The sequence below is a fragment of the Arachis hypogaea genome, chromosome 16 (genome assembly GCF_003086295.3).
Source record: "Arachis hypogaea cultivar Tifrunner chromosome 16, arahy.Tifrunner.gnm2.J5K5, whole genome shotgun sequence".
Classification (NCBI taxonomy): Eukaryota; Viridiplantae; Streptophyta; class Magnoliopsida; order Fabales; family Fabaceae; genus Arachis; species Arachis hypogaea.
This window is the reverse complement of record NC_092051.1, coordinates 12,185,972-12,197,586: the sequence shown is the minus strand read 5'-3', so window position 1 is coordinate 12,197,586 and position 11,615 is coordinate 12,185,972. Positions and strand designations below refer to the sequence as shown.

Sequence of the window (11,615 nt, the reverse complement as noted above, 5' to 3'; positions counted from 1 at the left end):
AATTTATTATTAATAGGTTATTTTAAATATTTTTATTTAATAAATATAAAATAAATATATTAAAATTTTAAATTTTTTATATTTTTAATAAAAAAATTATTTTATAATTTTAATATATGTCTTAAGAACATATGATAGATAAACACAACAAAAAATATTACCCTTGCAGTAGTTGCAAGACTTTAATTAATTAATTAATTAATTAATTAATTAATTAATGTAGAGGTTGGAACTTCGAAGTTAGAACGTTCCCCCTAGCTCGAAAGGGAAAATTTTAGTGGGTCCACTGCCCATTGTCCATTTGTCCATGACCTAAGACACTAATAAAACGAGCCAATCAATTTCCTTCCCAAAAATTAAAATATGAGAAATTCTTAGCGTACGGTCGATAACTCATTTGTTTTTTTTTTTTTATAATTTAAGTTATAAAAAATTTTGTTCATGCAATATAAAATTTTAATTATTCATTGTATATTCATTTATTGATTTGAAATTAAAATAATTTTTAGAAATTATCACGTTATTAAAATGAAATTAGTGTTTTTATCTTGATATTTTTAAAAACTTATAAAAATCGAATTTAATTGTATTACTTTTAAAATACTAGATGAATGAAGCAATCACTTATTTTAATTTATTAATTATTATATTATATGTATATCAAAATTAATTATTAAAATCAGTTATCAATAAAAAATATATTAAAATATAAATATACATTAAAATAAATTAAATTATACATATATTTATATATAAATATGTTAGTAACTAATTTTAATATACAAATAATATTTTTGATATCATAATATCAATATATTATTCTATAAAAAATAAATTAAATACAAAATAATTTTAGTGTTTTCTTTTTTTATGATAATTTTGTCTAAGAAAAAAAAGTTAAAAAACCCCATATATTAAGGAAAGAAAATAGAAAATGAAGGGTGGGTCACGTGTAGAAAGGGAAGAAAAGCGGAGGAAGAAGCACGCGCTACCAATTGTTTGAAGTGAACCAAGTTGGGAGTGAGAGTCGTCATCGTTGTCCGTGAGCCCAGAGGGGAAGCACCTTCTCTCTCTCTCTTTTTTTTTTTTTTTTCATTTTTCATCTTTTCTCTCCTTTTCGGCTTTTCTCTAATCTTGCTTGCTTTCTTCTCATTTCTTTTCTCTCCTCTTCTCTTACTGCAACCAAAAAAAAAAAAAAAGAAAAAGAAAAAGAAAAAAAGAAATGTGTCCGCCTAATCAAATGGGCGGCTCCCCCTACTCCACAGCAACTCTCCTCTGCATCTAGCTCCTCAGCTTCCTTCTTCTTCTTGGTATTCTTTCTCTTTCTCTGCTTCTTCTTTTTCTTCTTTATTTATTTACTTATTAGCTACACTTGGCTTTGCTTGGTTTGCTTTACGATTCATTCATGAATGCTCACGCTGATTTTTCTTCAGATTTGTTCCTATCATTATTAAACTCATTCTATTTAGTTGATTATGTAACCTTGTTTCGGACCTAGATTCAATGTTTTTATTTCCATTTACCTTACGATGGGTTTTACTACCAAATGATGGGATTTGAGCTCCATGATCTCTCGTGTTTGGTCTCTCTCAGCTCATGTTTTTGTGATTCTTCAACTTTTTTCAACTCCGGTTCATAAGTGCAAGTTAATAGTCAAATCGGGTCTAAGTCCAAGTAAATGGTGGTAGTATAGTAGTTGTTGATTCTGAAGTTCGTATACACGGTTGTGATTGAATTGAACTGTGCCACAGACTGATAATAGTGTGTTTTGTGAAATCTGCGTTAACAATACCTGCCTTTGGTGTTGACAGATCCGTTGATAAATATTGTAAAAGATGATGGAAGCATGTGATTGTATAGAGACACCGTATCCACCTGACGAACTTCTTGTCAAGTATCAGTATATTTCGGATGTCCTAATTGCACTCGCATATTTCTCTATTCCTGTAGAGCTGATCTATTTTGTTCAGAAATCTGCATTCTTCCCTTATAGATGGGTGCTTATGCAGTTTGGTGCTTTTATTGTTCTCTGTGGAGCAACTCATTTCATTAACCTCTGGACATTCTCTGTGCACTCCAAGGCCGTTGCCGTGGTAATGACCATCGCCAAGGTCTCGTGTGCCATTGTGTCATGCGCAACTGCGCTCATGCTTGTTCACATCATTCCTGATCTGTTGAGTGTCAAGACGCGCGAGTTGTTCCTTAAGAACAAGGCTGAAGAGCTTGATAGGGAGATGGGCCTTATTCTTACGCAGGAAGAAACCGGAAGGCACGTTAGGATGTTGACTCATGAAATTCGGAGCACACTGGACCGGCATACCATTCTCAAGACTACTCTTGTTGAGCTTGGTAGGACTTTAGGCTTGGAGGAATGTGCATTGTGGATGCCATCAAGGAGTGGTCTGAATCTGCAACTTTCCCACACTTTAACCTTTCATGTTCAAGTTGGGTCTACGGTGCCAACAAACCTTCCCATTGTCACTGAAGTTTTCAATAGCCCTCGAGCGACACGGATACCGCACACATGCCCATTGGCCAGGATTAGGCCTCTTGTGGGGAGATATGTTCCACCTGAAGTAGTTGCTGTCAGGGTGCCTCTGCTACATCTCTCGAATTTCCAAATCAATGACTGGCCTGATCTTTCAGCAAAAAGCTATGCAATAATGGTTCTCATCCTCCCTACTGACAGCGCTAGAAAGTGGCGAGACCATGAGTTGGAATTGGTTGATGTTGTTGCAGATCAGGTCTTCTTGAGATTTCCTTTCTCTCGGTTGTCCTTGTTTTCAATTACATACTTCCGTTTCCTAATTCTAACTGCTGCTGATTCATCTACTCCTTGTTAATTGCCAAATTAATCAAATTCAGTCAATGTTGTTGCCGGTTGATGTACTGTTCTGACTGTCATAGTAAAGTTGTTTTCAAGATATAATAATGAAGTGACTATCAACCATTAGCTACTTGGTCTCACCTTAAACAATAGCTCTGTTATGCATTTTTATTGGAATAATGACGAATTAACTACCTGAAGCTTGTGTTTAATTAATTGTGTGTCTTATAGGAATATGCCTTTTTTTTATTAGATTAAATGACCACAATTGCATATGGAAATTTCAAAGTATTCATGTTTAAGAATATATTCAACTGAATGCTAAATTCATTTTTTGTTTCTTAACAGGTAGCAGTTGCCCTTTCCCATGCTGCTATTTTGGAGGAGTCGATGCGAGCTCGTGATCAACTCATGGAACAAAATGTGGCTTTAGATTTAGCTCGACGGGAGGCAGAGATGGCTATTCACGCTCGCAATGATTTCCTTGCTGTCATGAATCATGAAATGAGGACACCAATGCATGCAATAATAGCATTGTCGTCACTTCTTTTGGAGACTGAACTGACTCCAGAGCAGAGAGTCATGATAGAGACAGTATTGAAGAGTAGTAATGTCTTAGCAACACTTATCAATGATGTTTTGGATCTTTCTCGACTGGAAGATGGTAGCCTTGAATTAGAAATGGGAAAAATCAATCTTCATGGTGTTTTGGGAGAGGTATTACCATATGATTTTCAGCCATGGGGTCTTGAAACAGCATCAAAATCATTATTTGTTCTTGAACATGACCAACACTTATGCTCTTTTCCATCTTCAATGCAGGTTGTTGAACTGATAAAGCCTATAGCATCTGTGAAAAAATTACCTATTACTTTAATTATTGCTCCTGATCTTCCTGTGCATGCCATTGGTGATGAAAAGCGACTTATGCAAACTCTATTAAATGTTGTGGGTAATGCTGTCAAATTCACTAAGGAGGGCTATGTGTCTATTAGAGCAACTGTTCCAAAACCAGACTCTTTACAAGATTGGCGACCTCCCGAGTTTTACCCAGCTTCAAGTGATGGCCATTTTTACTTACGAGTACAGGTAGTGATTGAGGCACTGAAATATGAGTCATATTATAGTTGTCTTGATGTTGACAAATAAGTTTCAGAAAGATTGCTTCTGTTCTATAACTAGGTTCTAATGTGGTTGAATTCTTTTGTTATCTGCCTAGATGCCTAAAAATATGACTACTGCCTAGAGATATATGGTTTCTTTTCTTCTGCCAATTTAGCTATTCTAAGAAAAATGTTATTTTTACTCTTTCTATATTGTGCCAACACACAATCCTTTACCATTGGATGGGGGTATGATTCCACACTCCATTCAATGGTGGAGGTGTATTTACCGGCTTGGGATACGGCACAGGTGTGCATACAAAGAACACATCTTTGTTACCTTCTATCACCTTATGTTGTTGACCCGAGCATCCTCTTTTGTGTAGGTTAAAGATTCTGGATGTGGCATTCCTCCACAAGATATACCACATCTTTTCACCAAATTTGCTCAATCTCGGAGCGGTCCAGGTCGACCAACCAGTGGTGCAGGTCTTGGGCTTGCCATTTGTAAAAGGTAGGGGGAAAATAAACCTAAAATATAAAAATGCTGAGTTCACAAAGTTTCTACTGGCTGCTGTTGATGTTATTTTGCATCTATTGTTTTTGGTTTAATCTTGTTGTTGACTATTGTCAAAAACTAAAAAATGATTCAGATTTGTGAATCTCATGGGAGGGCACATATGGATTGAGAGCGAAGGCATGGACAAAGGGACCACAGCTACATTCATAATTAAACTTGGGATTAGTGGCAATCCCGAATTGGTGGATCGTCAAGCTGCAAACAGAGGGCAAGCATATAGTGGAAGTGGAGGCCTAGCTAGATTCAAGGCCTTCGCCAAAGATGAAGACGCAGGTTTTGCCGGTCGACGGAATCAAAGAAGTTTTTAAAATGAAAAACAACAAAATTGCTTAACCTTCATTTTGGATAAGCCAAATTGTATAACAAAGTTTGCGGCCATATAGATTAGGATTATTTAAATATTTACTTATCCAGGCAAGCTTCTAACGAACGGGCCTTGTAAGAAGACGTATCATTAATTTGCATACAATATAGAGGAACAAAGTTTAGGAATAATCCCTTTTGTATATAGCTTGGTTTATTTTCCGTTTCGGAAATTTCAAAATATGATTTTAGCGAAACAGATTTTACGAAATTCCTGAATCCGGAAGAGCCATATTCGCAACATGTAAATAAATATCCAAACCGTTTATTTGTCAAATACCGTGCTTATTTTGTTGGTGGACTCTGCTTTATTAAAACGAAATAATCTTGATGTAGGGAATACACTTATTTGTAGTGTCGCGGAAGGAGATACTGCGGGAAGGGAGTGCCAATTACAGGGTTCTTATTCCTTTGCCTTAATCACACAATTTTGTGTGTCATTGCCGGTGAGATTGTTAAATCGAGTTAGCATGGGGATTAGAACAGATATTCAATCACCCTACCAGTTTTATCTTCAAGCGTAACCTTAACACTCAAATTTGAATTAAACTTCACCAAGAAGAAAAAAAAGAACCGCCTGCTGGATGCAATTGTCGCTGTAAAATTACTTGTATTCAGTTATGTTACGTTACATTTTCCTATCATGCATTACAAAGTCGTAACTTCTAATGTCCTTTTTATCTGAGAAGTAAATGTCATAGCAAAACGCACCAGAAAGAGTGAGACCTCATTTCAAACATTATTGAATTACCCTTATCGTCAATATGTTTCATCTCAACTCAATTTAACTGCGAGGATGGAGATTTCCAAAAAAAAACACCACAGTTCATTTATGTTTTATAGCCTTATCTGTCAGTATATAACTCTTTCCACGAGAAACTAATTAATTGAGTTGAACATTCAGAATCAAGAGCGGCATCGGATTAAGTAGAAAGGGTAACACGTATTTTCAAAACATTGAGACCTTCATACGAAGACGGTAAATATCAGCTTAAAAAACGAATTCGGAAACAAGTTCATTTACTTGAAAACTAAATAATGTCTAAACCAACAGAAACTCGTCAAAACTATTTTAAAACAAACGCTATTGATACCAGTCCGACAAAATATTGTATCAGCCCAAATCAGAATACGGTCTTCACTTCTTGGATTTCTTTGTTGCTCTGCATAAAAGAAAAAATATATAGTTAACATCACTCATAACACCACAAAGCTGAAAATACAAGGCAAAAAGAAGTTACAATACTCACTGGGCAGGCTGTGATGCTGTAGCAGGTGCAGGAGTGGGTGCAGGCTTCTCTCCAGGACCCTAACATTTTGCAAAGACAACAAATAGAATAGTAGAAAAAGGTTAAAAAATCTTGATCATCAGAGTTCATTGGAAATACATGTTAACTAGGTAAATAAAAGTTTCACAATATAGAGCATTTAAATATCTTGTGATGGACACCAGAAATCTCACCTGGGCCAATCGCTCCTCCCTACGAGCAATCTTCCTTTCTCTGCTGGCCTTGTTCTTAGCACGCTTGGCCTCAAACTGGTCAGACAGGGTCTTCTCTCTTGCCTTCTCAGCCTTGGACTTGTGAATGCTCTCCATCAGCACTCTCTTGTTCTTGAAAACATTACCCTTAACCTTCATGTACATGTCATGGTACATGTGCTTGTCAATCTTCTTGGATTCCCTGTACTTGCGGAGCAGGCGTCTGAGAACACGCATTCTCCTCATCCAAAGAACCTTAGTTGGAAGCCTTGCCTCCCTGGTACCCTTACGCTTACCTATTGGTATCAAGATCAACACAATATAAGTAGCCAAGCTAAACATTGCCACACTAAGATCAGAGAACCATTCATCTCAGGCACACTTCAGAAATGTTTAATACAATCTCAACAAAAAACAATCTATTCTCTCAAGGTATGTTGCATAGTAATTACACTACTCTCTCTCTCCAGATGATATGATATGAAAGTATGAATCACAATAAAACCTCAACAGTTATTTTCTTTGTAGAATTTCCAAATCTATTGATATTTACATTTACATAAAGTACTAGAAATGACAATATTACTAATCATCCATGGGATATACCATCTTTGATATTTGCTGAATATAAGGTTTAGGAATAAATACCATAGCCAGAGTGACGTCCTTTCCTCTTGGCTTCCTTCATCCTACGGGCACGTGAACGGGAGTGAATCTTGGTGGGTTTCCTGATAATGAAACCGTCCTTAACCAGCTTCCTTATGTTTTGACCTGAAAATCAAAATCCACCTTATGCATACACCTACAGATACCTTCGTATAAAAGGATATATAATCAACGTTGATAAAGGTATATCGGTCTCCCCTATGGCTCTAGCTGAAGAATAGTACAATAAAAGCTTCAAAAACTTTCAAATCCAATATAAAATACAGACATCTTATAGGTTAAACAAAACCAGAAGCCTAAAAATGAAAATTTCATAGGAATAGAAAGATCGAAAAATAAAGAACAATTGAGGATGATGTGGTTTACGAGAATTGGCCATGGAGATTTCATTGACTTCATTGGGGTCAAGCCAAACCTTCCCTCTGCCACACTTGAGGACGCTAGCCGCGAGGCGCTTCTGCAGTTTCAGAGACACCATTTTGCTCCACTCTCTCTGGTTGCTGCTGCCGATACGAGTTTTGTGGAAGAGACGAATGGAAAACCCTAGTTCCCTTCTTTTATAAATTGGATTGGATAGCAGTCTTTTGGGCCTTACGGTGCCGTGTGGCCCACGAAACATTTTAGAATTCCTACATTTGGGCCGACCTATAGTTTCTATTTTGGAGTTTTATACAAATAAATATATAAAAATACTTATTTTCCTATTTTGGGCCTTAGCCCGTCTGCTCACAAACAAAAAATCTTTCCCTAAAAATCGTCACCAAAATATGTTGAGCTATTTCACTGGTGGAGTGGTGGTACCGCAAAATTGGACAGTAAAATAGTAGTTCTTGAGATTCGCGTGACTCAACGTCAATATCTTGATTTTTTATTTTGGTTTGGCATCTTTTAAGTACAAATATACACCTCGTTTAGATGTTTTTACCCTCTCACTTCATCTTCGTCTATTCTTCTTCGATGATGGAAGTTGTTGGTGTGGTTGAGGTTATCTAGTTTGGATAAATAATTTATAAATTATTTTAGAAAAAGAGTTTAAAGTATAAGAATTTTTATTAATAGCAGATTATAAATAAATTATTTTGTGTTTGAATTTTTAGTCATAGAAGTACTTATTTTAAAGTTGTAGCGTTTAGATAAATAACTCAAAAAATACAATTTTTTTTATAAAAATAGATATTAAAACAACGATGATAACAAATACTTTTCAATATTGAATGTTGATTTTCTATAACTTAATCACTAAGATTACAATTGTTTAGACAATTAATTCTTTATTTGCTCTCTTATTAGTTCTATTTTTTAGGTAGAAACTGGTTTTTCTACTTCATCTTCACCCATAACAGTATTCTTGTATGTGGTAAATAGTAATAAAATTTTAATTCACAAAAATCTTGATGACAATGCCAAAGAAATTATTGTGTAGTTAGTCTTTGCTGTTTTATTGTGCATGGTAGATAAAAATAAAAAATAAATGTAAAATGTGTGTCAATGTATATTTTGTTATTTTTTTTACTTCTATTTTTTTATTTTTTTATTTGGGTCAAGAACTTGTTATAACTAACTATAAAAATAATAGTAGTTATATAAAAATAAAATCAAGACAAAAATTTTATACTACACACAATGTTAAATATAAATTTAATAATAAAAATAGAGTGAAAAACTGATAAAAAAAACTGGAAGGAATATATGCAATAGGTGGTTCAGATGGAACATCGTTTTAAAATAGTGGTGGAGAGTTAATATTTTCAACAAATAAATCATTACGTGAAAATGATGGTGAAAGGCCAATGTTTCTAACAGATGGAACCTGGATGAAAATGGTGGTAGAGGCCAATATTTTCAGTATTTTTTTACAGAGTCAAGAATGAAAGTAAATTCTTCTTGTTTTGAGGTATTTTTTTTTACGAAAATGATAGAACGACTTATTCAGGAGAAGAAGTCATATATTTTTACTTATTTAAAAAGTTATGAATTAACTTTTCAAAAAATTATAAGTTCTTTTTAAAATAGTGCCAAACACACGTACTGTGACTTTTTATAATTTAAAAATAAAAAAAAGTAGCTTCTACTACTTCCTAAACAGGTTAGTATAGTTGATTGTAAAGAGTTTAGGAATTTTTTTATTTACAAAATGGCCAAAGATTAGTGGTACAAAATTATCTTTTTAATTATAACAAAATAAACTGTGTTGATTTAGTGATTAATTTACTCGTCTATTTAAATAAGCGTGGAAAGTTTGAATCGGATTTTGTGCTTTATTGACCTATTAAACTAGAAAATATTCTAGAAAACAAAAAAAAATATAAAAGTTTAATTTAAACTTTAAAATTTCAATGAATTCAAATTAAATTTCAAAAATTATAATCGTAACTCAGATATTTATTAATTTTATGTGATCAAAATTTATTAAAGTTTTAGAAACTTCATTATTATTTCTAGAATCATAAAATTTTCAACTCAAATTTGTTATTTGTCGTATTTATGAAGATATTGAAGACCTAATTAAATTTTTAAGAAATTTAGTAAATTTTAATCACATAAAATTTAAGTAAAAAATTTAAATTTTAATAAATTAACTTATAAAATTAACACATTATTTACAAAAATTAGTTTAAAAATTAATATAAATTATTATTATAAATTTTGAAACCGATCTAAGTTAATTATGATTTTAAATTTAATTTTAAATTTTAAAAATTAAATTGAGTATTAACCCCACTCAACTATGAGTCTATGACCTAAAAAAAAAAGGTAAATTAAGAAACAATATTCTTGGACTTTCTTCGGGGCTTTGTGGGCATCCAAAGGCTTCGGCCTCATGGGCAATATGAAAATATAAATGTTTTTTTTTTTAAGCATGATCAATATAAAAATATTTTTACGTAAATAATTAAATTTATTTTATCGTAACTAGTGAATTAATTGACACCTTTGTTTTTGTATTGATTCACTATTTTATTTAAAAAGCATATCAAAATAACAAAGAATATATTAGTTGAGATGGTAAATATTTTATAATTTAATTAAAAGTTTTAGATTTAAATTTTAAAAGAGTATTTATCTATTTTTGATTCTCAAAGAATTTCGAACTAAATACTTTAATCTTTAACTAAAATTAATTATCGATTGGTCTCTAATAATAATTCCATCAATCACTTAGGTCTTTGGCTTCGTTAATTCTAACGGAAGACAAAATGGTTTCTGACAACTCTAACAGGGAATAAAATGATCCTTGACAATTTTAACAGTGGATAAACTGATCCGTGACCCCTTTGTTCGAAAACGATACTGTTTTTCCCTAATTTTCATCGTATCGCGTATAATCCTAACATTCATACTCTCCTTCTTCACCTTCACAGTCTTCTTTTCCATCTTTTTCTTTCTCCTCTTCAACTCTAAGATCAAGTCATGGTGTAACTGTCGCACCTACCTCAACATGTTATGAACCACATATTTCCTAAATCTCTGTGATTGGTACATCATCTCTTTCGCACTTTACCCACCAAAAGCATCCACTTCCACGTCCTCGATAACAGTATCACCTCCAACCCTGACAACGTCCACCACATCCATTTTTTTAGTTTTATAATAGAGTACTTTCTTTGTACTCTTAAAAAAGAGTTTTTTTTTTAATTCTTGGAATAAATATAAAGATTAAAAAAAAGTGGCATTTAGAATAATAAATTCTAAGAAAAAAATAGAACTAGTTAAAAATAAATAAATATTTAAAAAAAATCTAAATTACAACTCTTTTTGCCTGTAAATTTAACTTCAATGGTATATTTGTAACTCAATTTTTGCACTCTTAAATCATTATTTGATATATACATGAGCTGATATTAATATAATCTTGTCTATACAACCTATATGGTTTATAAAAAGAATAAAGCTATAGATTGGATAAATCTGATTTCTTTTTAGTTAATGAAATTTAGAGGAGTGGTTTTGTTATTCCCCTTAACTTTGGCATAACTTTTTTATCTGTACATATAAAAAGTTTTCAATGAGAGTAAGGATAAACAAATTGCTAAGAAGAGATAATTATTGAGGGAGTGTGTATGATGAGATAATAAAAAACTCAAATTAAGAAAATTTTTAATGCATATTTAGGATAGGATGTAATATATTTGGTATTAAATAATTATAGTGAAAAAAATATAATTCTATAAAAAAGAAACATAAAATATCAACATAAATACACACCAACCCATATTTTTAAGTGTGAAAAACTTGATTAAACCTTACAATAAAAAAGCTCAAAAGAAGAAAATAAGAATTGAAGAATAAAATGTCACAATCTTCTCATTATGGATAAACTTTCTTTCAATAGATGGCTGGTCAAAAGCATAAGCTCTCGCATCATAAGAACAATCATTTTTCACATAATAATATCACTTAAATGGTGTAATTGAATCAAGTTAGGAAAGTCAGTGGTTAGTTGTAATACCCTATCACACATAGTTTTACGTTTAAGTTCGTAAATCGGAGGTGGTGATGTATTACAACTTCTAAAAGTAAAAATATGTACATAAATATATGTGAAAGGAAGCTTAACTAGGAGTTTGGAAGAAAACTTGAACAAAACAAAACTCA

General features: G+C 32.5%; 2 protein-coding genes across 2 annotated transcripts; one reads left to right on the top strand and one right to left on the bottom strand.

The window, feature by feature from the left end:
* The first annotated feature begins 933 nt into the window (after positions 1-933).
* Positions 934-5,150, top strand: LOC112756428 (ethylene response sensor 1). Its single transcript, XM_025805017.3, has 6 exons — positions 934-1,310; positions 1,812-2,744; positions 3,176-3,544; positions 3,650-3,916; positions 4,317-4,444; positions 4,584-5,150. Exons 2-6 carry the CDS (start codon positions 1,836-1,838, stop codon positions 4,816-4,818), a joined length of 1,908 nt encoding a protein of 635 aa, XP_025660802.1. The 5' UTR covers positions 934-1,310; positions 1,812-1,835; the 3' UTR covers positions 4,819-5,150.
* Positions 5,151-5,819: 669 nt separating this feature from the next.
* Positions 5,820-7,592, bottom strand: LOC112756429 (large ribosomal subunit protein eL19y). The gene is made up of 5 exons (XM_025805018.2): positions 7,386-7,592; positions 7,002-7,124; positions 6,336-6,649; positions 6,124-6,182; positions 5,820-6,036 (listed from the first exon to the last, which is right to left on the bottom strand). The coding sequence occupies exons 1-5, from the start codon at positions 7,495-7,497 to the stop codon at positions 6,012-6,014; spliced, it is 633 nt and encodes a 210-aa protein (XP_025660803.1). The 5' UTR covers positions 7,498-7,592; the 3' UTR covers positions 5,820-6,011.
* Between the last annotated feature and the right edge of the window lie 4,023 nt (positions 7,593-11,615).